Source organism: Pyrus communis, chromosome 5 (genome assembly GCF_963583255.1).
Source record: "Pyrus communis chromosome 5, drPyrComm1.1, whole genome shotgun sequence".
Classification (NCBI taxonomy): domain Eukaryota; kingdom Viridiplantae; phylum Streptophyta; class Magnoliopsida; order Rosales; family Rosaceae; genus Pyrus; species Pyrus communis.
The window spans coordinates 21,714,806-21,726,965 of record NC_084807.1 but is presented as its reverse complement, the minus strand read 5'-3'; the positions used below and the strand labels follow the sequence as shown (position 1 = coordinate 21,726,965).

The following is a 12,160-nucleotide window of genomic DNA, read 5'->3' as shown; positions in this document are numbered from 1 at the left end:
TTGATCGTGAGGTTTATTTGTGATAAGAACTAATTTGTGTTATCATGTGAAGATGTCTATGATGCTTTTATTGTTGATTCAATTTCGGTTCAGTTGAAAAAAAAAATTTGTTTTCCAACTGAAACTATGTATTTCCCGGTGACATGACGAGCATGAGGCCTGAATACAGTGTTGTTATGTTTGGCATGGTAACTCACGGAAAGAGTTTATGCATTTTTATGAATATTTTTACCAAATGAATTTTTCAGGAATTACCATGCATTTTTATGTATATTTCTACCGATCGTGTTTTTGGCCCAGGAGTCTGGGCCATCATAAGTGATCCGTAGGATAAAGGTTAGATTTTGAAACTCCTCCGCTTGGAAATCATGCACTGCATGCATTGATTTTGTGGTATTTGACTTCTTTTGTTGTGGGTCGAATGCAACGTGAAGAAAACGAAGGGCGGGGGGAGGTTCATCCAATGACAATGCATATTTAGCTGTTTATAAATTTACTTCTCTGACACGCCTGTAACTCTGTAAGACAATAACAGTAAGTAGGATAGTTGCCTTGCATGTTATGATTTTGTTGGAGTGCTTGGAGCTAACGGAAGATTTGGAGCAAAACCGAGTGCATTGACGTTTTAGGATTCATACAGCCGCCCCACTTAGTTGGAGAAGGCTTTGTTGTTGTTTACATTATGACTTTGTTATTAAAGATAGTATCCACCAACTTCTAACAGGCTTTTGTTGGTTTTCTCATTCCTCATTGCTGATGTGAGGTTGGTTTTTAAAAACGCGATTACGTATAATGATGACAGAAGCAATGTTCATGTTATGGCCAAAACTTTGATGGCAAAATCTGAGGAGAAGTGTCTCCAGTTTCTGCCTAAAGTTACGGAGGAGGTATATCCCAACATAATGATTTGGGGTTCGGTTTTGTTGGTTTGGTACTGACAATATCTTAGCATCTTGGTTAATTTCTTGATAATTTATAACTCCAGAGCAACATACTTCCAGGAAAAAAGGCTAGAAGAGGAGGAGGCAGAAGCCGGCTACTCGTGCCAAAATGGCTAGAGATTTAAGTAATGAGGTCCGTTAAACTAACCTTCTATCTGCGTCCTTCGGTCATCTCATTGTGCGTGTGTGGAGGGAAAGGGTGCCAGCAACCATATCTTATTTTGAGAACATCGTTTCAGAAAAATGTCAACTGAAGAGAAGCTCAGGTAATTGATCATCAGATTGTCGCCTGAGGATCTTCGCAAGGCGTTGGAGATTATTGCGCAAAGTAATTGATCATCGATGAGGGTGGACCTTGACATCGAAGCTCAGGTAACGATTTTCATATAACTTCTCGTTTGTTCATACTTCCAAGTTCTTATACTATATTCTTGCAGACTCATTCTACCTAGTGGAGGTTGAAGTTTACTGTGAAGGATGCTGTAGAAGTTAAAAGCAAGAGTCCAGCAAGCATGGGTGGCAACACCAACAACGCTGCTAACAACCACAACAGCGGCAACAAAACTAACAAAAAACATCAGAAACGCTACTAATAACCGAAAAAGAGAGATTTCTGACGGGATCGTCAAAACTGCCAAGAAAAAGAGTAAAAAACCATCTCCTTGATCATGTGATGCCATGCGAGAGAACATTAGGTTGTGCTTAAGGTCCTTTTTAGTTTAGTTTTATAGTGTTTTGGTTCTGGCAACTTAATTTTTTCGCATTTGACCAAGTTTTATTCGTAGTGCTTCATCTCACATTTAAGTTTTAGATAATGCAAGGTAGATCAATTTTTTAGATTAAATTTGTAAACCATATGATGTATCATCAATAGGAAATAAGCACGTTAATAACAACCACGTCATATGGTTTGCAAAATATGATCTAAATAAATGGTCTCCCGATCATTATCCGTTAATTCTTACGACAGCGTATGTACATCTTATGATAGTTCTAATATAATCAGAATTGTGGTTGAGTAACCTTGATTTTTTCATGTGTGTGTATATATATATTTATTTATTTATTTTCACTCAAATAATGTTTTTTATGTGTTGTATTAAAAAATTCAATTACACGTTCTCAAGAATTTGTTGTTTGTTTAAGCGAGTAAAAAATATTTATCCATACACTTTTTAAGCGTTTGTGTTCGATTTCTGTTTCCATAATATTGCTTGGATGAAACCACAAATTCCGACATATTTTGTTCTATAATTAGGAAAAAGTTGAGAATTTTTCCTTTTTTGCTAATTAGGGAAAAGTTGAGAATTCCTAGTGATATATGTGGATTAGTTTTGTTGACCACAATACTATGTGCGTACTATTTAAAACTTTTGAGATTTGTTACTATTTGTGCAAGATTTATTAAAGATTCAGACCAATCAACGGGTACTTGTAATGTAAAAGACCTTTATGTTATTATTTGTTGAACATTTTGAGATTTATTACCATTTCTGGTGTTGAAGATTCATACCATTTAACGACTATACATGCTTTTTTGTAAATATTTTGAGATTTGTTACCTTTCATGCCAAATTTTATTAAAATTGCATACCAACCAACAACTAGGAGTCTAGAGCAGTACGTCTGCCTCTTTGTATCGATTATTTATAAATTTATTAAATATTTGTACCAATCAACGACTATAAGTTAATAAAAATATGCGCGCTTCTTTGCAACGACTTTTTAAATATCTAAAAATTAGTTACAATTTGTGCAAAATTCATTTAAATTTCGTAACAATCAACAACTATCAGTCGTCCACCCGAAATCTAATATAATGAAACCAAAATCTAATACCAACAATTTCTAATAAGAAAACAATTTATAACAAAATCTTAGTCCATAGAAAAACGAGGGTAACAAAATCTATGATCCACATCAGACTGACCAAGTGAAAGCAGGTCAAAGAGAAGCCGCCAGTCGTATGGCCCAAACTCCATAGCTGCTGAGCTCATGTGAGACAAAGGGAAGACGAGAGATCGCTGCGTATATAAACCACTTCCAACAACATCAAGTGACTCTGTTTCGTCGTGTACCTTCAAGTCCCCACCGTCCAATCAGAGAGTCTGCGTCGAATCACCCAATCCCAACCCGGATTCGACGCCGAGTCCCAAAACCGATTTTGTAAACCATTCGAATCGGCCGCGTAACGGTCGATCGAGTCTGAGTTTTTATTTTTATTTTTCTGAAAGGAGGAGGGCAGAGTGATGGCAGCAGGACTGAGCTGCTGAGTGAAACCTGTTGGGGTAAATTGACACTCTCGGCTAGGTCGATTTGAACGAATTAAAATTGGGTTTTGATTTTGTTGGAATTTTGATTTTTGGTTTGAGATTTTTTATTGTTTTCGGGTTCAGGTTGGGCTCGATTTCGGTGGAATTTGCGAATTGGGAGCTGAAATTGTTTCAGTGATTGGTGTTTGGTGGGCAAAGAGAAATGGATGTGGTGGCTGAGTGCAAGGTAAAATGGTTTGATTTATAGTGGTTTAATTCAAATTTTGTGGTTTGTTGATGCAATGTGGCATTATAATTGCATTCTGAATTGGCATTTGAGAGGGGAGAGAGAGAGAGGATCAAAGTGTCATGTTTGCTGTTCTGTATAATTGAGAGAGGGTTCAGGGAGGGACGGAGAGGGAGTGAGGAGGGGTGGGGTGTGGGGTGTGGGGAGAGAGAGAGAGGGCAGGGATCAAAGTCTCATGCTTTCCGTTCTGTAGAGTCAAATCAAATTACTTGATTCAGTCATTAGTTTCTTGTATTGATATGTGGTCCGTAGTCAAAAGTTCACATGCATTTATGTGCGAGTGTATGTTGTTTTCCCTCCCTCTCTGATATATGTTTGACCTCCAGAGAAAATTGGCATCCTTTCGAGTCACAGACCTTAAGAATGTTCTGACTCAGCTGGGTACGTCAAAGCAAGGGCGGAAACAGGTATGCTATTTGATATAAGATTGGTCTGCATTTGCCTATAGTTCTTAGATGTTTCTTGTCGCTGAAAATTGGTGGCTCTTAGCTTCTTTCTTCATTATATCCTTATCTGCTCATGAATTTACTCACTTGTGTGAGTGCACTTCAAAGGGAGTTATTGTCTACAAAGGACTTTAATAACCGAGGCTTCGTATGCATTCAGTAGATGCCCATTTATGTTTACTTTTAAGCATGCGATCTTTGTAGTGATCTTTCACTTACAAAATCCAAATGACTGATAATAGTTTCTTTGAGTTCTTTACACACTGCTGTCTCAATCATTTTGTTTATTTATCATATTTTGCCAGTCTTGCATCGACATACGGTTTTACATTTTCTTAGTTTTCACTTGTAGCTCCCAATCAGACGTCTTTGAACCACTTAATCATGCATTGTTATTAGATGTTTAGGCAGCCCAATTTAATTCTTTATGTTTGCATCCATGCTTAACAGCATGTTGAGAATCATTGACTTTTCTGTGCAGGATCTGATTGATAGAATCTTAGCAGAAGTTTCAGATCAACAAAGTAAGTTCTTCATACAACTTTGTCGTACCTACAATTAGTTCAGAATCTGTCTAAAAAATACAATAGTCATTGCCCCTCTTTAAAAAATGCAATAGTCGACTATGACTACAAGTACAACCCAAGCAGTATTGCATCCTAATTTCACTTATGGCGGGTTTTGGTTAGGCGTCTAGTACATCCAGGGTGTCTAGAAATTTTACTCTGAAATATTTATCCGCTGACCTGGTTCTTGATAATTGATCAAATTAGATTAATTTTCTTTTACAGGGTTCTTAGCAGCATCCAATGCACTCCATCCATCAAAGAAAAAATTCATTGAGAAGAAAGGAATAGCAGAACTGATTGATGAAGCTTACAGGTGCTACTTTACTTTAGTGTTTTTGTATATGTTTTTTCCGTTTAAGGTTTTACTTTTCCTCTTTTTAAGTTGTGCATTTTTTTGGGCTTATCCTCTATTCTATGAAATGTGTGTTGCGACTACTGATTACAAAAAGAAAATCTGTGATTTGACGCCCCTTCTTTTGTATTTCCTTGTATCATTTTTCTGTGTGTTTGGAAATCTTTATAATCATTCTCCTCTCTATCTAATGACCTTTTGATTGTTATATTACTTGTCTTGTCCCAGAAAATTGCCGAATGCACCGTCAGTTGATTCTGCTTCAAAGGAACAGAGTGGTTCAGACACCTGCAGTGTAAAACCTAAAAAGGAAGTCAAAATTTTTAATGATCCAGATGTGAAGATTCGCTGCCCCTGTGGAAGTGCATTGCCTACTGGGTCGACGATACAGGTTCGGTAGCATTTGCTTTAGTTCATAACTTCATATAAATCCTTTTTAGTTTATGCGGTATTAGCTGGATATTTCTTCAGGTTTGCATGAATGTCAGGAACATTCCAGCATCCATTTCATATTCAATTCATTGGTTTTTAGAACAACTCGGAAGTATTGGACCATACCTAATTCCGGTATATGTTATCTGCAGTGTGTGGACCCAAGTTGTCAAGTGCAGCAACATATTGGTTGTGTTATTATCCCAGAGAAAACAGGGGATTGCAATGTACCAGTTCGGCCTCTTTTCTACTGTGAATTGTGTCGTCTCAAACGAGCAGATCCGTAAGTATCATGCATTTTTCAATTTTAACTTAATTGAGTCTTCAATCTGAAATGAACTATAGTTACAATTGGCAAAATGATATTTGGTTTTGCCACTTGAAAGGTAATCTTTATGATTGGTTTTCAAAGACATGATTGATGGTTGAAACAGGTTACTTGTGTTAAAATGTCTTAAGTTCCTTATTTACTATGTTAGGAAGGTTACTGAATATGAACTCTACCACTTATTCAATTTTATTGACTCATGCTGGAACTTAGGTTCAATGTGATAAAGGTGTTTTTTATTTATCGATTTTTTTGGGTTAGCTCATCCTATTTTGCTTTAATTTTATTTCCCCTCCAATGAGTCCTTGATATTTTTGCATCTGTTCCAACATGCAGTTTTTGGGTGACTCTGGTAGATCTACTATCTCCGGTGAAACTAGTTACTTCAAATATTCCAATAGATGGGTAAGTCTCTCTCTCTCTTTCTCTCTCTCTCTCTCTCTCTCTCTCTCTCTCTCTCTCTCTCTCTCTCTCTCTCTCTCTCTCTCTCTCTCTCTCTCGTAATCCATTCTGTTGTATTTTGTCTTAACATGTTCATCAATGTTTTCAGTACAAATCCTACTCAGAGAGTAGAGAAGACATTTCTACTTTCTAGAGCCAATAGTGATATACTAAAGGATAATGAATATGATGTTCAGGTTTGTTTCATTTTGGTTATGCAATGAGTGATGGTTATATTTGTTGACCAGTTGTGGTCATTTATTGAAGATTTACTTTGAGAATTAGTTATTTATAAGTGTTTTTTTTTTAATACAGGCTTGGTGTATACTTCTTAATGATAGTGTTTCATTTAGGATGCAATGGCCACAGTATGCAGATTTACAGGTCAATGGTATGCAATTTGGTCATCCTTTTCCATTCCACCAATTGATTATGCTTAAATTTTACCGGGACAGTTTTTTCTATAAAAATTAAAACGAAATGTGACCACGCTATCTGCATTTCTCTGTCCTCTCTCTCTCTCTTCCCCTTACCTGTCTTTTCTCCTGTCCCTCTTTCCTTAAGAGATGTGCCTAAGAAACTGTATTATTCGGTATGTCAGCTTGATTGGCCGACTTTTGAGATTGATAAAACGAAATTACCCTTTAAAAATCCACATGAAGCTTGCCTTGCAATGGTTGTGACCTCTATTGTTTGTTCTTGATGTAACAAATTTGACGTTCTGCATCCACAAAATGTCTAAAACTGTATATGTGAAATACATATAAGTAGCTAGGCTAGTTATCATCTACTCGTGGCCAAAAAATAAACTATTGCTGTTTACTGAGTTTGTACGATATTAGGCCACCTTGGATGACCCATGAATTAAAGATTTTGTACTACAGTCCTACTATTGTTTTTCCAGTTTATATTTGTGAAAGGTAAATGCTTCCTGAATTTCAACTTACATTTCAATTTGTTCCCTATTTGCAGGTATTAATGTTAGGACAGTTAATAGACCTGCACATCAATTGTTAGGTGCCAATGGTCGTGATGATGGAGCGTTAGTGAGTATTTCACTTCTGAGTCTTATATGTTTATAATGATTGTCAATCTCATAATTAGAGGCATTTCACTTGTAATCCTTGCATTGCTCATTCTTGATAGAGATTAAGACTCATTCGTCATTCCATTAAGTATACATGTATTTTTGGAGCACCATGCATTGCATTTTCCATTTTGCTGCAAAGTACTAGAATTATTTAGTTTATGCATCTTGAATTGTTGTGCACTTCATTTGTGGCCATTTCTGGTGGTTATTTTATAGTTTTCATATTATAAACATTTTAGTATTAAACTTTTCTTTTATATAATTAGATACATGCGCTTTAAGAAAATGTGCTTCGGTTTAATTTGATTTACTTTTTACTTTCATGTCAGATCAAATTATGCATTTGGGAGGGAATCAATAAGATTTCACTATCAGCATGTGATAATCGTGCTTTCTGTTTTGGTGTCAGACTTGTACAGCGACGAACAGTTCAGCAGGTACATCCAGATTCTTTATTTAAAGTGTTTTTGAAAGAGAAGAACTAAGTTATGGAATATACGCTGGTGAGTAGAGCTGGTTAGCTCACTCAATAAGTTATGTGGATGGTACTCGTGGATGGATGCAATTATATATCTGTAATCTGCTGTCCTTGGCACTAGATTCTAAGGACACCAAACAGAAAATTCAGTATGTGCATGAGAACTTCCCATAAGCATGAATATGCAGTATCTTTTATTGGACCATCGTAGAATCAAGGAAACATTGTTGATCCATGAAATAAATATGAAAATTTTGAGAATATCATTCTAGTTCACTGTATTAAATTCTGAGAAATACCTCAAGATGTTGAAGGGAAGCTAAACATATCTGGATAGCATGTCATCTCACCAGCTGCTTTTCTCCTTTATTCAACTTTTTATCAAGGTTCGCAACTTGATTCCTAAAGAAGAAGATGGTGAGCTTTTTGAAGATGCACTAGCACGAGTTCGTCGTTGCATTGGCGGTGGGCCTGCTGTTGCAGCTGAAGATTGTGATAGTGACCTGGAAGTAATTTCAGACTCAATATCAGTAAATCTCCGCTGCCCTGTAAGTGATGGTTGTTTTCTTTTGATATTTTCACACCCTTTAACTGCATGCCCATGTTAATGTTATTTTACTTGTTTCTAGTCATACTTGAGTGGTAGTTTTCGATCAAGTTTTGTAATGTTTACATTATTAGAATGCTAGGATGAAGCTTTGCATCTTGAGGCTGCCCATAAATATTGAGCTTTTTGGTATTTTTATTTTTATTTTTTATAATATGCAGCTTAGAGGCAAACTAAGGCTTATATCTTTATTTAAAACTTCAGAAATGTTAGGAGAGTAGTCTGTATTAGAGGCATTAGGTCGGGTTTCCTTGTGTCTATCTTAGGAGTGCGGTCCACCAAAACCGTTAAGTCCTAGGGATGTCCTGGTGGTCATCCCTTTATCATGCCCATAGACCCATTGTTTCTCAGCATAGATTGTACCAGCCTTTCTTCAAACTGGTTTTGTAAGACTATCTGTCGTTAGATCCCTACTGACAAGGATCCATACTGACTATGCTTGCCTTCCTGCTGGCCAATTAATTATAAGACCACAAAACCGGCCTTGGCCGATTGGGCAGTCAACAGGCTGGTCGATCCCAAAGAAAAATGTACAGCTCACAGTCCTTAGCCACGAGCAGCGGATCACAGACAATGAGCTGCAATTTGCAGTCTGATATGTCATCTTTGGTCATTTTGTTATGGCTTATTTATAGCAATTAAGTTGATTTTTGAAAATATCAGTAAAGTCGGTGTATATAAGCCTTGTTTGTAGTGTAGAGCTCATAATTAATGCTGTCTATGACATAATGTTTACATGTAACCGTCAGATGAGTGGTAGTCGAATGAAGGTAGCTGGCAGATTCAAACCTTGTGCCCACATGGGTTGCTTTGATCTTGAAACTTTTGTGGAGCTAAACCAACGCTCTAGGAAGGCAAGTGATACAATAAACTTATAAATTTTTATTTTTATTTTTTACAAAATCTACAAATATGTAAATGATGTGTTATGGTTGCAGTGGCAATGTCCTGTATGCCTGAAGAACTACTCTGTAGAGGATGTCATCATTGACCGTTATTTCAATCGCATTACAGCTATGGTAATTTCTGTAAGGATTAATCTTATTTTATGTAGTGTCTCTGAATCTTGTGGAATCAAAGACATTTTTCATTGTTTATCTGGTGGACAGATGCGAAATTGTGGAGAAGACATAACAGAGATCAACGTAAAGCCAGATGGTTCTTGGAGTGCAAAGACCAAAGGCAAGTTTGGTGATCTTGCGCAGTGGCATTTGCCAGATGGATCTCCATGCGGTGATAGTCATTTAGAACCCTCGAGGAAGTTGAAGCTGGAATCTGGTTTAAACGAAGATCATAGAGTTATGTATAATGGGGTTGCTGAAGTTCGTGGGCATCAGCATGGCCCATTAGAGAAATTATATGAGGGCTGCAGTCACAATGTAATAACAATGAGCAGCAGTGACTGCAGCGGGCACATGGATTTCTCTGTAAATGAGGACAATGAAATCAATTCTGTACCATATAATTCTGATCCAACGTTTTCAAATATGAATGGTGATTCTGCTGAAGCTAGGAATACTGACTTCATCATTCTTAGTGACTCCGAAGAAGAAGATGCCAACTTTGTTTCTTCTGGAACCCCGTACAATCCATTGCCAGTAAGTGGAACAGATTCTGGGTTCCAATTCTTCGGTAATGTCTCTGCTTCTTTCATTGATAACACATTGGTTCCAGAGGATCTAAATTCGAGCACCCAAGTTATGAACTCTTCTATGTTCCATGCCGATGCTGGATTGGACTTGATTGAAAACACCTTGCCCCTTGCTAGTGAGGACCCCTCACTGCAAAATTTTCTTCCAACTCAGCCCTCGCCTTTGTTGGAACAGTCCGATTCTGGACATCCTCCTCCAGAATCAAACGGCATTAGTGGGGACGACTGGATCTCTCTTCGACTTGGCAGGGTGGATGAAAGTGTTCCCAATTCCTGCGCTGGACATGCAACCACAAATGAAGTACAACTGAGTAATGAATGTGAATCAGATGAAGGTAAAATTTTTGTCTATTAAACTTTGTAATTGTTTGAACAAGATTTTACTTAATGGTGAAATGTGGGTAATATTTATATTATGTGTGATTGTAATAATGCTTCAAATAAACATTGCCCGTTTTGATGTTTGTTTGAGGCTGATGTTTCGTATATGAATCCTTTGCAGCTACTCCTTTAATTAAGGATAGAACTGATGAGGTTAGGTCTAACAAAGTAAAGTCACGGAGATTTTCAGATGGACCCTTCTCCTTTCCTCGTCAGCCGAGGACTTTGAGACAACGAGTTTATCTACCAGTAGAATCCAACTCTGAATAGAAAAAGTTGTTGCTTACAGAGGTACACAACTCAGTTTTCATAGTCTGCTTAGATTGTTGATTCTGAATGTTCTCGTATTTGTTTTTCATTTATTTATATAGGATACGTAAACCCCTTCATGTTTGTAAATTCAAGGTTTCAGCCATGCCTTTACACTGCAAAGTTGTTTTTAAACCAGTTTGTTTTGTGCTGAGCCGTAAATTTAAAACCTCACTGTTGGTGTGATGGATTCAAGTATCAATAATGTTGATTTTGGCAGGTCAATGTCTTAATTACCTAGAGATGCATCACAAAGTAGAAGTCGGCTGAATTGCATGTGTGTGTGCGCGCGTGCGTGTGAGCATGCTTGTCTTAGCAACCCTGGAGCTGATTGCATTCTCTGACAGTTTTAATTTTTGTCTTTTCAGGTAACTTGTATACTTTCGACTTGGTGATTTTGTTGAAGTTGCCAAAGAATCAATCTCTATGCAGATATTTTTTACAATTGGACATAGCGGAAGTTTCACCGTAGTAACATATGCAACGGTGCTCTTTTTGTGTCAGCGGACTAGACCAACAAGGATTAAAACCTTTAGTTGTTTTACCATGCTGAGATGCCTCTGTAAATAGAAAAGGGTTCTATCTGTTAGGTTTTTAGCTGTAATGTAAGCAATGCTTGTTCCTCATGAGAGTAGCAGTGAGGAACCGTTGCATTAGCGACAATGGTAGTTGGACTTCAGTAAAATTGCGAATTTTCGGTTTAAATGTTTGCCCAACCTTTTCCCTCTGCAAGCGGAGAGACGGGAAGAAGAAACGGTTGCCAAGAGTGAAGTATGCTAGAACGTCCATGGATTAGTGCAAGTGTTTGAAAGATATGGAATTCTGCAGTCTGCAGACTATGATGTTTCTGCAATCTGGGTTCGAATTTTATTCGGTAACAATTTGTGAGTTTGAATTTTGTATTAGGATTATGAGTAAATCAAAGTTTGTATACAGGTAATTATCAATATTTGGGAAACAAAACAGCAGGGATTTGGGAACTGTTGAGGCACAAAGTATGTCATCCCGCCGCCAAATAACACCCATCGCAGATGCAGTTCACTGCCCATCATCGGTGACACATGAAACGGGTGCAAGTCCGGTCACCCTCTCAATGATGATCGACTTTTGAATGCATCTTCGGGTTTATATTCTCGATATCTTCGTCTACTGGTAAACCAGATCGAAACACTTAAAACACTCCACTCCTTCGGTCTGAAATCTCATCCATAAGAATTATGATGTAGATGCTTGTGTGTTTATATACAATTCTGAGAAGCAAAAAACATCATTAACTAATATTAGGTTGTAAGCTTAATTATTGGGAGAGAGAATAGAGAGAAGGTGGCCGTCTAGAGAAGAGAGAAGGTGGCCGTCTAGAGAAGAGAGAAGGAGATAATGGCTTGCAGAATTGCTTATTGCACGGGTCGACTTTATTTAAGGTTGCTATATATGAGACTACGATCCATATGCAATAATCGAACTAATAGCTAATTAATCTTGGCAGCAGCCGCTATAGCAGATGCCGACGACAATACCAACGGGAAGGCAATGGCAGCCAGAGCAGCAAGGGTTGCTGGTATAAGTGCATGCAGAA

At 37.5% G+C, this 12,160-nt stretch overlaps 1 protein-coding gene and 1 pseudogene across 3 annotated transcripts; both read left to right on the top strand.

The window, feature by feature from the left end:
* Window positions 1–143: 143 nt before the first annotated feature.
* LOC137734404 (transcription factor GTE1-like) lies at window positions 144–1,607 on the top strand (annotated as a pseudogene).
* A 1,267-nt stretch (window positions 1,608–2,874) lies between these two features.
* LOC137735431 (E3 SUMO-protein ligase SIZ1-like) lies at window positions 2,875–11,564 on the top strand. Of its 3 annotated transcripts, none has more exons than XM_068474855.1 (18): window positions 2,875–3,229; window positions 3,338–3,440; window positions 3,827–3,907; window positions 4,428–4,470; window positions 4,738–4,828; window positions 5,096–5,258; window positions 5,452–5,582; window positions 5,964–6,032; window positions 6,178–6,265; window positions 6,384–6,459; window positions 7,041–7,114; window positions 7,488–7,595; window positions 8,023–8,184; window positions 8,993–9,097; window positions 9,182–9,262; window positions 9,353–10,229; window positions 10,397–10,566; window positions 10,805–10,925. In XM_068474855.1, exons 2-17 carry the CDS (start codon window positions 3,417–3,419, stop codon window positions 10,543–10,545), a joined length of 2,322 nt encoding a protein of 773 aa, XP_068330956.1. In that variant the 5' UTR covers window positions 2,875–3,229; window positions 3,338–3,416; the 3' UTR covers window positions 10,546–10,566; window positions 10,805–10,925. The 3 variants fall into 3 exon arrangements, with proteins under 3 accessions (XP_068330956.1, XP_068330954.1, XP_068330955.1); XM_068474853.1 differs by lacking the exon at window positions 10,805–10,925 and adding an exon at window positions 10,953–11,564 and having other exon boundaries at window positions 2,876–3,229; XM_068474854.1 differs by lacking the exon at window positions 10,805–10,925 and adding an exon at window positions 10,953–11,564 and having other exon boundaries at window positions 2,876–3,251.
* Window positions 11,565–12,160: the final 596 nt, after the last annotated feature.

Bases quoted from the DNA above. Each gene is read 5' to 3' on its own strand.
- LOC137735431 (XM_068474853.1), top strand. From the start codon at position 3,417: ATGGATGTGGTGGCTGAGTGCAAG. The intron at 6,266-6,383 runs GTTTGTTTCATT...TTTTTAATACAG, and splicing joins ATAATGAATATGATGTTCAG to GCTTGGTGTATACTTCTTAA. The intron at 7,115-7,487 runs GTGAGTATTTCA...CTTTCATGTCAG, and splicing joins GTCGTGATGATGGAGCGTTA to ATCAAATTATGCATTTGGGA.